The sequence below is a fragment of the Ctenopharyngodon idella genome, chromosome 21 (genome assembly GCF_019924925.1).
Source record: "Ctenopharyngodon idella isolate HZGC_01 chromosome 21, HZGC01, whole genome shotgun sequence".
In the NCBI taxonomy this organism is placed as follows: domain Eukaryota; kingdom Metazoa; phylum Chordata; class Actinopteri; order Cypriniformes; family Xenocyprididae; genus Ctenopharyngodon; species Ctenopharyngodon idella.
Genome location: NC_067240.1, coordinates 24,560,070 through 24,581,332, shown reverse-complemented (window position 1 = coordinate 24,581,332; position 21,263 = coordinate 24,560,070). Strand labels below are relative to the sequence as shown.

Sequence of the window (21,263 nt, the reverse complement as noted above, 5' to 3'; positions counted from 1 at the left end):
TCACATATAAACATTCATCAACACACACATCAGTTGTGGTAAACGGAAGCGCATGCGGGAACCAATGAGGTTCATTCTCGTGTGTTACGCAGCACGTTTGAGCTTCCGGAAGAGGTTTATTCTCACGAGTCAAGCATGTTTATGTTTGCTTATCAATGTTTATATGTGAATAAAAGCCTAAATTAAATTTGTTCATCAAAGCGATCGAGTCTCTTCAGAAAATTTGGACTAAACCTCTTAATTCATATGGGCTAGTTTTACAATCTCTTTATGAACTTTTTGAAGCTTCAAAGTTTCAGTTGCGTAGCTGTCTATAGAGAGACATACAGCTCTTAGATTTCATCCTGCATCCTGCTGACTTCTTTTACGCTTTCACTATTTCTTATATCTCTCCCTGTTCCAGCTTGTACTATTTTAGACAATGATTGAAACTTTGTATTGCTAACACTTCTCCTTTAGATGAATCGCTTGTTGTATTCTTCATTTGTAAGTTGCTTTGGATAATAGCATCTACTAAATGTAGCAAGACACCTTATTTGTGGAAAGTGCCTTATATTTTGTACCTTCACTACAAGAGGACAAAAGAAGGTGGAAAGACAATAGATTTATTATTCTGTACTATGGGGGTCCCCAGGCTCTTATCGCAGGTTTTATAACGGCTCTAAAGTCTCTGGCAGGCCCGTGTGACCCATAGGATGTGCTTTGTCAAATATTTAAGGGACTTAAGGTGACATCATGGATTGTAATTATCTCAATTATTTAGTGTGCAGGGGCCACCGGCTCCCATGACATCATCAAGGCCCATCTCTGTCGTTATGCTGTTCATTTGGAAAATGATAACTGATAACTGGGCTATAGACGAGCATTGTCTTACAGTTAGTATAAACATTAGGTGTGCATTCAACAGTAGCCAACAGTGATAAAATATTAACAATGAATTAAAGCTCACTCACTCTGAACTGACATCAAGGTAAAGTTGTAACAAGAAAAAGGCATAACATTGTTAAGAACAGAAATAGAATAGAAAAATGGAAAAATGATAAAGTGACATCAAATATTATATTAAATAGAAAATATGTTGAAAAGTATAAGTCAAGCTAAAACAAACAAAAAATGTTAATATTTCTCTTACTGTGGTGATCTAGATGATTTCTATGGCATTGTTAGGGTTTGGGGTGGTTGCTTTGCAAGGGAGACAGTTGCTTAGGCATTCTGGCTGATTGCTAGGAATATTATATATATTATCTAATTGTCAGGATATGTCTGCAAAAAGGGCAAAAATCCTTGGTGAAACTTGATTTATACCTTTGCCCTTTCCTCCTCTATGACTAAACATTTGATGTGCAAGCTCAGAGCTCTAGCAAAGTGTGTGTCCAGCAGAAATATGACTTTTATAAATGCCCATTTCACTACAGAGTCAGTCAATTCACCGCGATTCAAAGATAGAAGGCACACTTCCATTTGGGACATTCTTTTAACAGAAGGTACTTATGGGTATGTTCACACTGCCAGCCCAAATCCGATTATTTGTGTATCCGATTGGAATCTGATCTAAAATTAATGACTGCCCACATTGTGTTTTGTAACTGTTCAGATCCGATCTGCGTGTCCATGCCACTTTTTTGATTTCCGGAATATCTGCATTGGTTTCTATGGCAATGGCGCTGTGTTGGTGGGGACACGCCAAAAACAACAACCGCAACATGGAGGCGTTTTCAGTACAGATGTTGTCTTATTTTGGCTACTACATGACAATGTGTAGCCGCTGCGCTGGACTACTGCGTCTTCTGAAGCAGCGTCAGAAACTGGTATGAGCGGCTTTATTCTGCGCGTCATCTACTCTGGTCTCAGAACGTCTCAGGTTACGACTGTTTTCCTAAGGCCACCGGGTGGTGGTGGCCCCAGGTGAAAGGGCCTTTTCATCACTGCTTGCAGCTTTAATCTGGACTTATTATGCTTAAATGATCTGATTTTAGACAAACCCAAGATAAAACACTGAAACACAAGACTTGATGAGAGTAAAGTGATTGATTGGGATGTGCACAGTGGTGAGCCATGTTTTCCCGCCAACACTGAGATGATGTCATGCACCTGTTGGTCAGTGTGTGTGTGTGTGAGCACGTATATATCTTTATTGAACGGAATTGAGCTGAATAACCCTATTGTCTTCTGTAGCTGAATTGATCTCATTTCATAATGAACTTAACACAGTTATTGAACTGAACTGAATTAACTCTAAACTGACTTCAGCTGAATAATGACACTATTGTCTCCTGTAGACCTGCTTTACAGCAGAATTTGAATTCGTCTCATATTTGATGAAGTTTGCATCACTGATTGCTATTTTCCTGTTTATTGCTGTGAAGCTGCTTTGAAACAATCAGTATTGTATAAAGCTTTACATAAATAGAGGTGACTTGACTTTTTAGTGAGTGGGTGTTTGTGTATAGGTATGTATGCTGACAATTAGGGGCATCATGCTTCTATTTTTATGTACTTATGTATACTGTATGTATATGTATATGTATGTGTATATGTATGGATTAAGGGCTTCAATCAAAAGAGATTTAACAAATGTATTTATGCTGATTAAATAATTAAAATAGTTAATTATGATGCTCTAGTTTAAGTTCAAAATAAATTACAATTTGTGTCCAAATTGTACATTATTTAAATGGAAAAATTACGATTGATCCATATCAATCTAAAGATTTAATCGTGGAGTGATTGTTGCACTCTATATTCCCGCATCCCATATTAACCTTAGTCCCTACATACAGAGTAAAACTGACCCAGAATCAGCCATCCCCTCCCACTCATTAACTCTACGAACATCCCAAACCTTGGCGGGTCTGCGATGATTTTAACAACCCTGCTGTCAGTCAGGATAAATAGCTCTCCATCCCTGATTGTTAAATTATGCCCTCTATTATTCATCAATCTGTTCAGTGGCTGCATTAGAGGAGTGGGTAGGTATGACAGACAGACAGAGGGAGAGACGGGGGCAGCTCACAGGGGTTAAATGCAGGAGGGAAGTGGCAAGACACACTCACACTGATCCATTAGCTAATGGAAGCCTAAAGCACTGTCACTTAACCCCCTGTGTTCCCATCATTGTCACACACCTCCAGGCTGTGTGTGTGTGTGTGTGTGTGTGTTTGTGTATGTGAACATGTGTGTACGCAGCACACTTAAAGGTAATAAAAAGAAGACCAAGACTAGTATTGATGTTTAAATGCTTAAAAGAACTTTTGAATATGATTGTGTCTATCTATAAAAACATTCAACTAGTACTAATATGGAGCAAGGAATACCTAACAAAACAAGTGTTTTTATGAATGAGTCATTTTATAATTCACTCAACTGATTAATTCAAAAACACAGATGCATTCAGCAATGAAACATGTAACTGCAGAAAGAGCAGGGCTGGATTGGTAATTTCGCAACCTGGGCTGACGCACTTTGGGGCTGATACAAGTGTTTTTTGTTTTGTTTTTTTGCCAAGGACTGGCCTATCATGCAAGGACAGCAGCCCATTTGTTTGGTAATATATAAAATAAATGTGCGTGTTAGTGTTGTCAAAAATATAGATATTTCGATATGTATCGATACTGAAATATCTGAAATGATTCCAGTACTAATTTTCCACAGTACTGATACACCGATACTAGCTGCGTGATCTTACTCTCTCTTCTCTTCGACAGCGAATTGATAGTTTTACACACACCCGCCTCCTCTCACTCACTTGTCTCATTTGCGCCGGCTGAATAGTGTTGTTACAAGGCACAAATTTCGGTATTGCGCATAATTTTACTCATTCCTACAGGTTTGCACTTACACCAAAAACACGCACACCACTGATCTACTGTATATAAGTGGCACGCACACAGAACCGCCTCTCAAACAGCTCTTGAGTACCAAATTTAGTTCTTTTCCATGGCTTATTGCACTTAAATGGTCAAATACACACAAAATTATGTTAAAATCCCCATCTTGGTGACTATTCAGGTAAACTAATCAGTTTTGGAATGTAAAGAGTTGAGAAAGAAATCACATGTTGTGTAACAGTATATTGGATCTTTGCATAAGCTGTAAAAGTGACAGCAGCCTAATATTCCTGCTGCTCTCTGTCATGTTAATCAAAGAACAAAAGACATAGAGGAAATCACTCGCTGCTCTTGACTAAAAAACTTTTGTAACTTTACTTGTAAGCATTAATCTATATTAAATTTATACAGAACACAATGAAGTCTATCCAGTAAAACGATAAACGATGGTAAAACGAACTTGGCTTGCTGTCCTCGAAGGAGGCTCGAACCCGAGGCTCGGCTTGAGCTCCGAGTTAAACCCCCCTATTACAGTACTGCATAGAGGGAGAATAAGAGAAATAGAGTAGGAGATGGGGAGGAGGAGGGATGCTGGAAGAATTGTCGCTGGGATGATGCAGTGACTGCTGCTTATATACGCTCGTAATGATGATTGACAGGACTGAATGTTTAGCCTCGTTTGGAACTACATTTAATGTCTGTAGTATTTCTTACCCAAATACTACTGTTAGACCCACCTTAAAAACTTACAGCCATGTTTATGTAATTTGTCTCTTTATTCTATGTTTGTGTGTGTGTTTTGAATGACGGTGTATATATATGGGTGGTGTCTGACTGGACCGATTCTAGATCGTAGTGGTGGGTCGCCTGGACCAAAAATGCAAGGGCTGATTTTTTGTCCCAGTCCAGCCCTGAGAAAGAGTAATTGAATCATTCACTCAGACGATTCTTCAAAAATATTGATTCATGCATAAACTTATACGCTCTGTGTTGCTTTGCAAAATTCTTTAATTTTGACATGCCATCTTAAAACACTGTTTACTATAGGCACCGATTTATGTTTCTGCCAGTAGGTGCCCACTCCATACCCCCTTCACCCCCACAAACATCTTAAAATTTACTTAAAACATCTTAAATTGAAATTTTGCAGAAAGCACAAGCTTTTGAGTCAGGTTGTTACGCCAGAACCTGATGTGAAATCCATCAATCAGACAGGTTCCCGGATCTCAATTGATTTTTTGATGACGGTCCACCCCTAAACCCACCCATACTCGGAATTTGTGGTTTGCACTTCACCAAGACTCGAACCCACCACCTTTGGGTGGCCTTCGGGTGACTCTCTAACCATTAGGCCACAACTGCAAGTGTGACAGGATCGTAAGCGTAATTCGTCAAAATGCCAAATATTTTTGAATTGCCACGAGAATAGACTCTTATGGTTCATTTCCACCGAGCGGTACAGTATAGTACAATACGATTCAGGACAGTAAACCCTGATCCGGTTTGCGTTTCCACCTGCCAACAGTACCCATACTTGATAGGCGTGGTGTATGCCAGAAAGTAGCGATCGACTTCATTCTCGCGCAAAGGAGAAAGTGACAAAGTAAACAACAGTGGAGGACATACAGCAGATCTTGTTCTTGCTTCTTGGCATGTGGCTGTTTGTGTTGCAAAGGTTGTGTTTCAACTGTATATTTAAATAATGGCGCCTCTTGTGTTGTCATTCCCCTTGTAGCACGCACGTGACGATTCTCTGTCAACCAATCAACGTTCTGCAGTGAGTCTAGCTCCACCCTTTAGGTATCGGAATACTGTGCTAGGTACCCCAACGGAAGTGTCTCAAAAAAGTGGTATGGTACTGTTCGGTATTTTGGTACCGTTCACAACTTCTGACAATTGAAACAGAAATAATTGCGTACTGCACTGTACTGTACCGTTTCTAATGGTGGAACGAGCCATTAGAAAAAAAAAAGTTAAATGGGGTTCTAAATAGAACCCTAGGGTTCGTGACTCAATTTTAAAGAACCATTCATTACAAAATGGTTCTAAATAAGGATAAATGTCTAAAATGATTGTATAATACTTTCATGTTTAACTTGCAATTTTTGAAATGGGTATATAGTGATCAAAAATTAATTAAAACAAACAAACAAACAAAAAATTAATTAATTAACTAAAACTAAATCCATACAAGAATCCCATAATGGGAACCCCTAAATGGTATGAAGCACCTGAAAGAACTCTTTTAGGTTCTATATAGAACCTTTAATTCTAAGCGTATGTTGTCCTATTATAAATAATGATGGTATCTAGACTGGATGTGCCCCGCCACATCTCAGCAACAGAAGAAGGATGCATTGTTCTACTTCCAACGTACTGCACGTTTGCGTTTCTTACGAACGCTCACAGTCTACAATATACATAAGGTTGGTGTGATTCATCGGCCGCATGTTTATACAGACAACAATTAAAACATAGCTTTTTAAAAACTCCTAGGTACTTTATTTTTTCTACTTCTGTCTCAAATCGAGTGATTTGTTTTGGAAAGATGTGCTTTCACTTTACAAGGTGATCCGATTGATAAATAGAGTAAAAATATTCCATCTAGTGAAATTAATCTAAAATACAGAACACTCCGAAACTCACAACAACACCCTGGCATCATGGCATTGAGCACCACTCACATTTTCTTGAGAGAATGTCATAAAACTCCAGTTATATAATTTTCTCTTACAAGACAACTCTTGGACATCAAAGATTCCAGAGAATTTCAACATACAAATTAAAATGCACCAGACAATCAGCTCAAGTGAAAGGAAAGGACTATGGAAGATAATTGGGGGAAAATGTAAAACCACTGAATTTCCACAGAACTCAAACTCCTGTGAGGTCAGTGGACAGGCATTTCTCAAGCCAGTCATTTCAGTAGTTTATATATGAGAGTATATCTGCTGATGACTGTAAATGTAAATGATGAATCAATTAAGTGCCAAATGCATTTTAATTTAAAAAAGGACCAGAGCCATTATTAATATGTTAAAGCGACAGTGGGCATATTTTTTATGCCAGAAGGATGTAATATATTAATGAACTAGAGTCATTAAAATGGTCCATATTACTAATAAGGGGCACTTAATTTCTGATGTGAATATAAATTGACTTCTACTCGTATAGCAGATGACAGGCTTGTGTGTGATCATGTGAAATGCAGTAGTCTGAAGCCCTGCACTATAACAATTTCTTTATTCCTATGTAATAACTGCTTTATTACAATGTCATAAATACATTACCCACAACTAATTTTTAAACAGCAGCATCTAAACGCTTAGTTTTATCTAGGTTTGAAAATGTATTTAAAATAAAAAAATATAGTAGTTGTGTTTGTTATTTAAGATTTGATTTTTTAAATTAAAAAAAAAAAAAAAAAACACAACAAAGAACGAAGATTCACAGACAAGAGAAACTTTAATTAAATATTGTGAAAGTCAAAAAGTTATTTTACAGCTCAAAGGTAATTAAAAAATGATCATCTTTACAGTAGTTTCTTTTTATATTTTTCACCAGTAATAACTGCCCACTGAAAGTCCAGTCTACAACAAGTATGCAATCAACAGGAAAAATAGTAGCAGACTTCTTTTGGATGTGTGGCATAATAATTAATAACTCAAGTGATAACTTTGTAATTGATGCCCACTTAAATAATGGGGAAAGCCACATAAACTGACGTAGTTGTTTAAAAAACATACGCAGGAAAGTTTTGTGATGTGATGCACTGAAACAAGAATGGGATGAAACTCATTAAGACGTGACAGTGGAGAGGAGCGTCATGGAATGACATGTACGAGCGAATAACTGTATAGACTCTTGTGCTGTTACTCCATAGTTGACTTGTTAATTTATTTTTTCTACCCAAACAATCTAAATACATTTTTTAAAAATAAATAAATAATGTAAAAAAGAGAAATCTGCATTAAGACATTTGATTGTTGGTACACTTCCATGAGAAAACAAAGATTGTAGAATTTTTGACAAGGGAGCTACAGGAACAGATTTGTGTCTTATTTTCCCTTTAAAAAGGGGGGAAAATATACAAAAAGAGGGAGATATTTCTGTATATTTGCTGAGCATTAAAATAATAACTATCCTTTTCTCTCTAAGTTCCAGAGAGGCAAAATTAAAAGATTATTATATCGTTTACCTGGTGAATATATTCTCAAACTTCATTGCATTAAAAGTACATATTATTTAACAAATCTTGCCATCTGAAACAAAATGGTATAACAACACATTTTCATAAAGAAAAAAACCCAATCGCTCTGTGCGAATGGACAAAAAACAAACAAAAAACAAAAACAAAAAAAAAACGCGGTCGCTCTTTGACATACAAAATTACTATTCACATAAAATTCCAAAATCACATTTATGGACACAAATTGGCAGATGACAAAATAGAAACAAGATCATCGCCAAACGATGAGCGAAAACACACAAACATGAAGACAGTTTGAAGCATGTACAATTTCAAGCAATACATACAATATTCTTATGGATATCCTACATATATCCCTTCGTGATCATTGAAACCTCAGAGCTAAAGCCAATGAGATCTGCTAAGTATGTCGTAAACATTATATCAGTGACACTAGGTTGTATAAAGCTGCCTTATGACTCCATTCTGATGTATAAATATATTTAAAACAATGACTTTGGCAAAATCAAAGAGAATTACAAAATCAAACATATGTATCAGTCTGTACAAACTAAGCATACAAGTTAAAACCCAAAGTAATGTCTTCATCTAGATCTTTGATCATTCATGAGAGGGGTGCAGAGCTTTCACAGTGCCGACTGTGCCGTGACATCCAAACCCCTCATGTCCGGACCATACAATCAGACTGATCTACATCCGTAGTGGCCCACAAATGGGGCGACAGGTCTGATCTGATGGGGGGGCAGGGGTCACGGACAGCAGGGGGGGGAAATGTTAAATGAAAAGAATAAAATGCTATTAATCATTTAATGTGCATAGTTATAATTTAATGGTCATTTTAATCGATTTCAGTGTTGGTTTTGAGGACTTTCAGAGCTGTGTTGTGAAACCGCTTGAATCCAATGAAAACTAGATCTACAAGAAAAGCAAAACGGCTCCAACAAGCATTAAATACTTAATCGCCTTGATCCTTCAGTCTGAACAATATATGCCTACTGGAGGAAGTCCATCGCAAACTAAACAATAAAAGTTATCGGTTTTTCTACAACACAAACAAATTAAAAGGAAAAAGGTCTTTAAAATGGCATAAAACTCACTGATAATTTGCGTTTTTGTTGTCCACACTCCACAAAAACAAGTCCTCCATAGAGAGTAGATATAAAAAGGAGGCAGCAATCGCTTTAGAAAGTTTGGGCTTTGACCGCCTTGTCTCTGTATATACTGTAATGTGTACTTGTCTTTGACTATTTTATCTTATGGGTACGTGTTTGGTCTATACATTTTGATGTTACACAATGAGAAAACTGGGTAAAGATGAGAATGAAATGCCAAATGTTGCCTTCAAGTCATGTCGGAATGATCATACTTGAGTGAGAAACTTTAGATTCTTTTCTTTAAGCCCTGATGTCTTTCCGAGATAGGGTCGTGTCCATTAAAAATCACTGTGGAAGCAAATTGGTATTGATCTTAATAACTGTGAAAACTGACTGTGAATATTTCGAATGCATTTTGTGTGCTAGTGATCAAGAATGGCAATAAAACTAAACCTAAAACACTACTTTTGTGCGACAAAACAATATAAAAAAAACATAAAGCATCAGGTACACGGCTTACAAGCACCTTTTGCTTTTAATGTTGTTGAATTGGTACAAAAAAGTGTATGGAAGCTTGTTTCCACCAGGGAATAAAAAATAAAAAAGGTAACTGTGACTTCAATTCAGACTTTATATCTCATAATTCTGAGAAGAAAAAAAAGAGTCAGAATTGCGAGTTATAAACTCACAATTCTGACTTTTTTCCTCGCAATTGCGAGTTTATATTTTGCAATTCCTATATTATATTTTGCAATTCTCAATTTGTGATATAAACTCATAATTGTAAGTTGTAAAGTCAGAATTGTGAGATATAAACACAATTGCGAGTTATAAAGTCAGATTTGTGAGATATAAACATAATTGTGAGATAAAATCAGCTGACAATTCTGACTTTTCTAACTTGCAAATGTGAGTTTATATCACAATTCTGAGAAAAAAGTAGGAATTGCGAAATATAAATTCACAATTGCGAGAAAAAAAGTCAGAATTGTGAGATATAAACAATTTGCGAGAGAAGAATAAGCAGACAATTCTGACTCTGTAACTTGCAATTCTGACTTTTTTCTCATAACGGCAAGATATAAACTCTCAATTGCAAGTTGTAAAGTCAGAATTGCGAGATATAAAGAATTGCGAGTTATAAAGTCAGAAATGCAAGAAAAACTCACAATTGTGAGTTACAAAGTCAGAATTGCGAGATATAAACACAATTGCAAGTTATAAAGTCAGAATTGTGAGATATAAACAATTGCGAGTTATAAAGTCAGAAATGTGAGATAAACTCACAATTGTGAGTTACAAAGTCAGAATTGTGAGATATAAACACAACTGCGAGTTATAAAGTCAGAATTGTGAGATACAAAGTCAGAATTGCGAGATATAAACTCAATTGCAAGTTATAAAGTCAGAATTGCGAGATATAAACACAATTGCAAGTTATACATTTAGAATTGCGAGATATAAACTCACAATTGCGAGTTATAAAGTCAAAATTGCGAGATATAAACTTACATTTGCAAGTTAGAAAAGTCAGAATTGTCAGCTGAGAATTGTCAGCTGATTTTTCTCACAATTGTTTATATCACAATTCTGAGAAAAAGTAGGAACTGCGAAAGATAAACTTGCAATTGTGAGAAAACAAGTCAGAATTGTGAGATATAAACAATTGCGAGAGAAAAATCAGCAGACAATTCTGACTCTGTAACTCACAATTCTGACTTTTCTCATAATGGCAAGATATAAACTCGCAATTGCAGGAAAAAAAAAGAATTCGCAATTACCTTTTTTTATTATTTTTTTTGTGTTCCGTGGTGGAAACAAGCTTTCATACTTCACAATAAGTAAAAAGAAAAGAGAGAGAAATATGTTTTTTTATGTCAAAATATGACAAAAATATTTTTTCGAAGACCTGAAGGCAGCATAATCTCAGCAAATGGAATATGAGTGTGAAAATCAGGACATGACAGTAACAATGCAAAGGAACCGAATTTCTCCCTTTGGCATTTACAAATTGGTTTTTAACCATGGTAAAAAAAGGCATAAATAATATCTTCGCTGCCACAGTTTAAATATAAATTCACATTGCTGGCACATTTTGTAGACTTGATTGACCAAATTTCTTCAAAATTCAAAAGCAATTTAGCAAATTCAGTGGGACATTACTGCGCAAAAATCACCTGCAATCCTTCATTAGCATCTAAAATCATAAATAGAAACCACTGCAATATCGTGTCAGGTATCATTTCATAAAAGGGTGGTACACACAGAAACACACAAATATGATGGCAAATCAATAACTACGTTTTTAAAATAAATAGACCTCTCATGTTATAGTGTAGATGGCGCGGGTGAGCGTCGTCTGTGCTGTCGCTCCTTATCTTAAAAAGTGTCTAGAAGGTGAGTACAAATTTCAACATCAAAACAGGGAGGTACAACAGTTCAGTTCAATATTTTTACTCGTATCATTCTTCCTCTATATCTTTTTGTTTCAAAGCAGATTGTGTTAAAAAGGGCCTGAGTTTGTAGTTTTTCATCCTTCAGAACAGGACCGCGAGGTCAGTCCAGCGCCGGAGTTTTCTGCACACGTTCAGTGAGACCAGTGGCATGAAAGAGCATGTTTCATCTTTCTGTCTGCACACAAACACACACGCGCACACACACTCACACACACACGCACACACACACGCACCTACATGGGAGGAACGATCATTCCAGGGATAACTGTGAAGAGACAGAGAGAGACAGGAATAAATTATATTTTAAAATATGTTAAAATAAGAAAGCTTTTTTAATTGTGATGATATTTCATAATATTACTGTATTTTTTTTTTTTTTTTATCAAATAAATATACAGTCTTGGTGAGCATAAGAGAAAAAAGCATTAAAGTGTATGTAAGAGTGTGAGTTGTACAGCAAAGCCAGCATCGCTATATGAGACTGGACATTGTTTCATATTTTCTGCAGTTATTAATAGTTCTTTAAACCGAGCAATTTGTTTCCACATCTGCGTAACAAACCGTGGCCCTTTCAGATGAGGGATAAATCCTAAACTCTTTCAGTGTCAATGCAAAATTGGCACAAACCAGACACTTAAATCGGTTGATTAAACGTCTCAACTGACTCCTAATTGTTTGCAAGCAGTTAGCTTCATTGTTCAGGGCCTGTAAGGCCATGTTTGCCCTGGTGTGCACCACTAAAAATTAGAGACAGTCTAATATCATGTCAACTGAAATTCATTCCAGAAACATCACTCTCTTTAATATGAGTTAGGCCAACATGGACTCTTTTTTAATATGAGGAAAATGCTTAGCACTGCAGATCTGACTCAACATGAGTTTAGCAACTGCTGACAAACTAGAAAAAAAAGAGAGAGGTGAACTATTCTGGAGGGGTTGTGTTCTCTAGGAAACTGCTGGAGGTGAAACACAACCCCGAATATATGCGCACACATAAAATTGACACACAGTAACATCATTTTGGATGTAACATGCTCTGCAGGTTTATGATAAAACAGAAAACTGGAGTGTGATAAATGGGAAACATGGGATATTTAAAGGTGAAGTGTGTAATTTCTGCACCATTAGCATCAACAAACAGAATTGCAAAAATAATAACTGTTTTCAAACAGGTTTCTCAAACATTCGTTATGTCTGTCATTGGTTGGACAAACAGAAAGTTCCAACTCCAACTCACACCAAACTGAATTTCTTATAGCTGACACTGGAATTGGAGAAAGTATTTAAATGTCAAAAATTACACACTTTACCTTATATATACATATAAAAAAAAAAAAATCTGTTATTTGTTGGAATGGATGGATGGATGATCAGATACAGAAACATGTGAGGAGTGGGATGAGCATGGGAGGAGTAATGGATGAGTAACATACTTCAGGAGAAGGCCAGGCCCTGGAGTGCGCTGGCTGTGGAGTACTTGTTAGAGTCGACAAAAGACTGATCTGAGGGCAGTGGAGAGAAGAAGAGGGGAAAGGGAAAGAAGAGAGAGAGAGAGAGGTTAATATCAGACCGAATGATGGGTGAGTATATGGTCAAAAGGAAGATTAGACATTCATGCTTCAGATCCTTACTGTGCTTTAGTGATGTTACACTACCATTCAAAAGTTTGGGGGCATTAAGACTTTTTATATTGACGCATTAAATTAAAGCATTAGTAAAGACTTTCAAGTTGTTGAAAAAAAAAAAAAAGCTTTTCTTTTGACATTTCTTGAAAAAATGTATAATTGTTTCGCCAAATATATTAAGCAGCACAACTGTTGAAAACACTGGTTATAATAAGAAATGTTTCTTGAGAACCAAATCAGCATATAAGAGATTTCTGAAGGATCATGTGACCCTGAAGAAAGGAATAAATTACATTTTAAAATATATTAGAAAACAGTTATTTTGAATTGTAACAATATTTCACAATATTACTGTTTTTATTGTATTTTTGATTGAATAAATGCAGCCTTGGTGAGCAGAAGAGTCTTAAAAAATCTTACTGACCCCAAAATTTTCTCCAATCATAAAGAGTCTCTTTCTTGCAGTATGGCTTTATTTGAGTAATGCATACAGGAGAATGCAAATTATTTCAATAGCTCATTCAGACATGGTTTCCATAATCGCAGTTTTATGTAACCACTTGTTGGATTAGTGAGTTTCTAACTAAGGACTTTCTATTACAATCAGTATGGTACTTCAGTATCACCAAAACATCATTATTGTTGAATTTATGACTTCATTACTAATTTACATTTAAAAAAGCTTGGTTAAACAGTAAGTTCACCCAAAAATTAAAAAAAATCATCATCAATTAATCACCCTCACAACGTTCCAAACCCGTAAGACTTTCGTTCATCTTTGGAACACAAATGAAGGTATTTTAAGTCTGAAAAATTTCTGTCTTTCCATTGACAGTCTACACAACTACAACTTTGTCACTTCAAAAAGTTCATAAAAAGGTCGTAAAACTAACATATGAATCAAGTGGTTTTGTCCAAATTTTCAGAGACACGATCAATTTATATGATGAACAGATTTAATTTAGGCTTTTATTCACATATAAACATTGATCAGTGAACATAAGCAGAAGCTCAACCGAACCTGCTTGATGCGCGAGAACAAACCTTTTGCGGAAGCACAAACGTGCTGCGTAACACGAGAATGAACCTCATTGGTTCTTGAGGAAGCTCAGACGTGCTGCATAACGCACGAGAATGAACCTCATTGGTTCTTCCAGAAGCTCAAATGTGCTGCGTTACAGGATAATGAACCTCATTGGTTCTTGCAGAAGCTCAGATGTTGCGTAACACACGAGAATGAACCTCATTGGTTCTTGCGGAAGATCAAACGTGCTGCGTAACATGAGAATGAACCTCATTGGTTTTTGCAGAAGCTCAGATGTTGCGTAACACACGAGAATGAACCTCATTGGTTTTTTTAGAAGCTCAAATGTGCTGCGTAACAGGAGAATGAACCTCATTGGTTCTTGCAGAAGATCAAACGTGCTGTGTAACACGGAAATGAACCTCATTGGTTCTTGCGGAAGATCAACATGCTGCGTAATATGAAAATGAACCTCACTGGTTCTTGCGGAAGATCAAACGTGCTGCGTAACACACAAGAACGATCCTCATTGGTTCGTGCGGAAGATCAAACGTGCTGCGTAACACACAAGAACGATCCTCATTGGTTCGTGCGGAAGATCAAACGTGCTGCGTAACACACAAGAACGATCCTCATTGGTTCTTGTGGAAGCTCAACATGCTGCGTAATACGAAAATGAACCTCATTGGTTCTTGCGGAAGCTCAAACGTGCTGCGTAACATGAGAACGAACCTCATTGGTTCTTGAGGAAGCTCAAATGTGCTGCGTAACACACAAGAACGATCCTCATTGGTTCTTGCACGTCAAGTGAACGTGCTTGAGCTTCCGTTTACCACAACTGATGTGTGCGTTGATCAATGTTTATATGTGAATAAAAGCCTAAACTCAATCTGTTCATCATATAAAGCGATCGTGTCTGCCTGTAAGTAATTTGCACACTTGTGTTTTTGTTGTATTTTCATTTTTCAAAGTTTTATGATGTCATTACTGTCAATTTGAGTGTGAAGGACTTGTGCGTTACCTTGGAGACCGTTCCCATTGGTGCTGGTGCATGTCGGTGGAGGTGAGGACTGGGGTCGAACGACTGGAGCGAATGCGCTCTTCTGTTTCACAGCTGAAACCATGTTTGCCGGCGAGAAGGAGAAGATTCCAGACGAGCTGCTGCAGTTTGAGGGCAGGCTGGTGGAGGAGGCCATAGTGGGGCTGGAGGGGACGACTGCAGGAATGCAGGAAGTGAGGTTGAGAAATACATTTTGGATAAAGCAGAAAGACAAGGAAGGAAGAGATAAATTAGGGAAGAAAATTCTTGTGGGAAAGAGTTTAGTGTGGAAATGATTAGTTGCAATTAAACTAAATCACTTCAGAAGAAGCCATTTTAACAACTGTTTTTTATTTCTTTAATGTAAATTTTGATGTTAAAACATGCTCCTTTCCCAGTTAAAATAGTTTTGCATTTAACATTTAATTTTGCTATTTGGGATGGCTTTAATTTTTATATTCATCATTTAAAAATCCAAGTTGCCACATTAAATTAGTTCAGGCGAAACCTTGTAACAAAGGCATGATCCATTAATCAAGTTCAATCAATTGATGAAAACTGGAAGCTTAACAGGGGTCTCTGGGACTGATTGGAAGGGATTTGATGGAGTCAGTGAGCCTTTTATAATACTTGTTAACTTTGCAGGATGTTAGCAGTGCATTTTAAGTGTTAGCCCATCAATTACATTATTGATTTAATTAACGGTCTTAATTCACAGGCCAAAATGGAATTTAAATTTGACAGGAGGCAGTAAAACCCTGTTTTTTTGTAAAAAAAAAAAAAAAAAAAGGGATTGCATTGCCAGGGTTTTGTGTGGGATGTTTGTCTCAAAGTTATGTGCACCACTGATCTCTTTAAATAACTAAATCTTCTTCTTTATGAAGATTTAGGGGCCATTTACACGACACCGTTTTTAACTAAAAACAGAAAAGTTTTTATTCATTTTGTTTTTTATTCATTCATTTTGGGCGTTCATTTACACGAAAATGATGTTTTGAGGGCCTGAAAACAATAAACTTCTGAAAAACAGGTTTCAAAGTGCAAGTTTTTCGAATATGATATCGTTATGGTCTCTGTGTAAACTACAAAAACGTGAATTTGGCGCGTAGTGTTTCTTTACAAAGTGACATCGCCAACTACTGGCCTGGCAGCAGAATACAGCGTTTTTAATCGTTCTCACGGATCTGTGTGAACAGGGATTGTTTTGACAACGTTGTCGCCTATACGTGAAAAACGCAAAGAAAAAACTTTTCCATGTTTAGTACATTGCTGTCATGTAAACATACCAGTAGTGTCAGACTGCCCCCTCCTCACTGATCAAGTCATAATTAAGTCAAACAAACACATCACAATTCTTTTGTCTCTGGCTCACTTTCTCGTCTCTGGTTAATTGGAAAGAGCGAGCAATTAAGAATTAGCACAATAAATAACAGCTGGAGTGAGGTGGTACTGTCAGGCGAGCAGAAGAGAGAAGCACATCGACAGTTGAGGAGGAGAGAACTTTTAAAGAGCTGTTGAATACAGACTGCAGAGCAGGAGGATTGTGGGAATTCTCAGTTGGGAATTATATCAGACCTAAAGGCCCATACTGTCAGACTTCCTATAATGATTGTGCATCAATGACAGAAGTTTGTTTGGAAACAAGGCCTTGTTGGAGTGTGAATTAAGCACTTCAACTGTCGAATTTCACCCCAGAAATCAGAAGTTCCAAAAGATTGTACTTTAAATGCCTTTTAAATGTATTTTAAAAGATCTCAAATCTCATTTGCGTTTTCATGTATTTAAACAGCACATGAAAGCATGTCACAGTAGGTCTGACTTTACAGTAATGACATCACATTTTGTCACATGTCTTAAGGTGCGGTCACATTCACTTGTGTTTCATGGACAAAATATATAGAAAATCACATCGTGAAAACTCACTTGCGTAGGGCGAGTTGGCGGCAGAGCCGTTCAGGAAGCTCGGGGAGCCAGTCAGGTTGGTCATGCCGCCGTTGCCGTAGCCATTCATGCTGGTGGATACCGTACTGTAACTGCTTTGCTGAGGGGTGGAGCTGGGCACATAGCCATGCGGTGATACGCTACTCGTGTTACGACTGAAACCTGCAACCAGACACACGCAAAACTCAGTCAACTTACCCTTACATCAAAGTAGTGTGGCACCACACAGCTTTGATGAACTTTATCCTAAACATCACTAGAGCACACTTGTGCACGTTATGAGGAGGGAAAAAGAGAGAGAAACAATTTCTCACCCTGGTTTCCACCCTGAGACGACTCCGAGACGTTCACGGCGAGCTGTCCAGTGAAGGAGTTCACTCCCATCATGCTTGCATGGACGGAGCTGTTGGTGAGGCCGGTCAGCTGGTTGTGGTTTCGTGGCACATTGTACAGGGCCTCAGCAATGTCTGCTGCTCGCTTTAGAATTATTTCCTAAGGAAAAATGATTCATCATCTCTCACAATTTAACACTTTCTTTGGAAATATGGGTGTATTTTCAACTTTTGGTTTTAAGTTTCCTTATATGAAGGTCACATTACACTTTTTATCATTATCATTTTTTTTCTACTTTACAAATGCTTAATTATATGTAAATAGTATTATTTTACCCTTTACTGTGTCAGACCCAGACTTTCAATATATATATATATATATATATATATATATATATATATATATAACCTAGTGCTGTCAAACGATTAATCGCATCCAAAATATAAGTTTGTGTTTACATAATATACAGTATGTGTGTACAATGTATATTTATTATGTATATATAAATACACACACATACATGTATATATTTAAGAAATATTTACATGTACACATGTGTTGTATATATTATATATATAAATTATATTATATATAAATATAAATATATATGTTTTTGTTAAATATATACATGCATATGTGTGTATTTAAATATACAAAACAAATTACATCCCTCAGTTGTGGCATCATTTCCTCTATGACAATTTTGTCACTAATATTTTTTTTCTTTAAAAGTTAGCGTACTTGTTTATCAAGAAGACAACAGTAGCAGTGAAAAGTGTGCTTTCATTACATTGTGAGTAAAATAATTTCATTTTTTTCCAATCATGTTGTAATTTTTGAATTATTTTACCAATTATTTTAAGTTTGAAAATGTTATTTAATTTTGTGTGTATTTAAGATACAGAAAAATGCTAGCTATATGAAAGTTGCCTTAGCAAAAGTAAAAAGAAATTTGATTTAAAAACGTTTGAGATACCATTTCCACCAGTGTCTTTTCCATTACAGAATGCTGTTAAACCCAATACATCATTTGACATGTAGTGAAAATGTTCATGACCGGGTAGGAAAAATTACAAAAATAACATAATTCTTTTGTGATGTACAGTATGTACACTGCTGGAAGTTTTCAATTTTGTTTTATTTTTCTAAAAGTTTGCTTTTGCAGGGCCAAAAAGAGTGACAGAACACCCATATAGTGTATTTTCAAAATGTGTTAAAGGGATAGTTCATCCAAAAATAAAAATTCTGTCATCATTTACTCACCCTCAAGTTGTCCCAAACCTGTATAAATTTCTTTCTTCTGCTGAACACAAAGGAATATATTTTGAAGAAAGTTTTATAACCAGGTCGCTTTGGGGCACCATTGACTTCAATAGTAGTTTTTTTTTTTTTTTTGTACTATGGAAGTCAATGGTGCCCCTGAACTGTTCAGTTTCCCACATTCTTTAAAATATCTTCCTTTGTGTTCAACAGAACAAAGAAATTTATACAGGTTAATGTAAATGATGTAAATTATGTAAATGATGACAGCATTTTCATTTTTGGCCGAACTATCCCTTTAAGAGCAAACTGACGGTGAAGAGAATTTAGCAAGTGTTATGTATCAATGATAATGTTCCTCACCTGGTTGTTATGGGGCATTCCATAAAGTGCTTCCACCAGATCTGCTGCTCTCTTCAAAATCACTTCCTGTATGCAAAATAACACACAAACAAAGAAAAGATTTAGGACCCCTTTCATCCTCAGTTCATTGTTTATAAATGTACAATCCATAATACTTGTCACTTGTAACTATACAATGTGATGTTGTTCTCTTTCACAGATGAAAAAAGGGTTGAATTTCCGTTTAATAACATCAGTGATCACAGCCAAGTGGAACACATGGAGCTGATGTTTGCTCAATTGTTCTGTGTCTGTCAGGATGAAAAAGTGCAGTATTTCAGCAAACATCTGCTTTGCATTGAGGAAGGACAATGCAATCTATGTTTGCAGTGAAGGTCACTCGGTTTCACAGTACTGGGCAATAACTCAGCAGAGAGCCAGCTCTCGTAAGAGCTCTTGCGATGACGGTACATCAGAGATGGAATCGATGCGCTCCTGCTAATGAGAAGTAATTACTTTAACATACGCTTTTCTGCGCAGTCACATGACGGGGAAGAAGGACAACGGGTGTCATGATTGTTTAAGAGCAATGGCTGGAAAGCATTAGTGACTTTTGTGTTGTTTTAACAATGTGATTATGTGGCTTGTGCAATATCTGCACATTATCAAACTAGCATGGGATGTGCAAGCAGGGGAGAATTGCAACAAATGGCACAATAAAAGTAAAAGTTCATAAACTAAATCCTGTGTTTTGAACAAATTTTCAAAAACAATGTATTAATGATGAAACATGGATCATATCACGCAGGTTTGTCATAAAAGTCAAAATACCCTTAGGGAAAAATCACATGAATGTCACATATTTCACAAAATTGCAATGTTTATGCGATTTTGAAACATATTACCAAGGTTTCACATGTGGACATTTTGAATCTCAAATGCTATTTTAATAAGTTACTAAGTTATTAATAAGTGATTAACCCTCTGGTGCTCTTCGAGTGGCGGTCAAAAATGACCGAATTATTATTATTTTTTTATTTCAATGAAATGAATGTACTATATTTTAGTTTGATAATGTTTTTTTTTATTTAATATTTTGTCTTTTTATTGGATTTTATGGTACTAAATTATATTTATGCAGTAGTTATAATCCATTTATTCAGTTTTTGAGCATTGACCAGAAAATAAAATTTCTAACTTAAACTGTCATAAATATTGAATGCTTTGGAGCACAGACTTAAGTTTGGTCTCTTGTTAAAGATGACACTTGGCAGAAAAAGTCTAAAAAAAAAAAAAAAGTAAACGTAAAAAAGTTTTTGCGTATATTGTTATGAAAAATACACAAAATACTATTTTCAATTTTAAATAAAATATATATTTTCCAAAAAAAAAAAAAAACAGTGTTTTACTCTAAAACTGTGAGAAAATCAAAGCCATAAATATAAACAAGTTGTGTTCCAAATTTGAGGTTGATATCTCAAAAAATGAGCTTTCAGTAAAGCCCAGAACACACCAAGCCGACGCCGACGAACTAGTGGTGACGAAAGCAGACTGCGGGGTTGGCTGGTCCAAAGTTGCCCTGACACACCAAACTGACACTCGACACCCGACGGCCAAGTAGCACATCCGTTCTGCGCCTGCAGGTGACAGGAGCTGAACTGCCAATCAGAATGAACAGATGGCCCGACTGACCGATGTGCTCCGACGGCGATTCAACATGTCAAAACGACTGAAAAAAAGCAGACGAGGACTAACTTCAGCCGACAGTGCAGAACACACTGAGAAAACTTGGCTTGGTGTGTTCCGGGCTTAAGATTTTGTTTGGGTGCAGTACCAAAAGTTGAAGAAATTCATTTCCCATTCATTTCCAATGCAGTCATTTTGGACCGTGAGGAGTACAAGTGTGACAATTTTTTCAGGACCATTTAACTGTTTCGAATCATGTCCATGATTTTTTTTTTTTTTTTTGGTGATCACATAGCAAGTGCCAAAACCTTTACCAAGTTTCGTACCATTCCGATAAAGTAAACAATAAATAAAGAAAGAAAGAAAGAAAGAAAGAAAGAAAGTAAAATTTTCCGATCAAAAATGACCGAATAGCACCAGAGGGTT

At 36.4% G+C, this 21,263-nt stretch overlaps 1 protein-coding gene across 3 annotated transcripts in view; it reads right to left on the bottom strand.

The window, feature by feature from the left end:
- Positions 1-7,273: 7,273 nt before the first annotated feature.
- ebf1b (EBF transcription factor 1b) overlaps positions 7,274-21,263 on the bottom strand; it is a 150,841-nt gene continuing 136,851 nt past the window's right edge. The window contains exons 12-17 of one of the 3 annotated variants that reach the window (XM_051877918.1): positions 19,173-19,238; positions 17,531-17,693; positions 17,199-17,378; positions 15,258-15,452; positions 13,021-13,089; positions 7,274-11,852 (exon numbers count right to left, since the gene is read on the bottom strand). In XM_051877918.1, coding sequence (XP_051733878.1) covers positions 13,022-13,089; positions 15,258-15,452; positions 17,199-17,378; positions 17,531-17,693; positions 19,173-19,238 — 672 coding nt within the window. In that variant the 3' untranslated portion in view covers positions 7,274-11,852; position 13,021. Of the gene's footprint in view, positions 11,853-13,020; positions 13,090-15,257; positions 15,453-17,198; positions 17,379-17,530; positions 17,709-19,172; positions 19,239-21,263 lie in introns of all 3 variants that reach the window. The other 2 variants (XM_051877916.1, XM_051877919.1) reach the window with 2 other exon arrangements.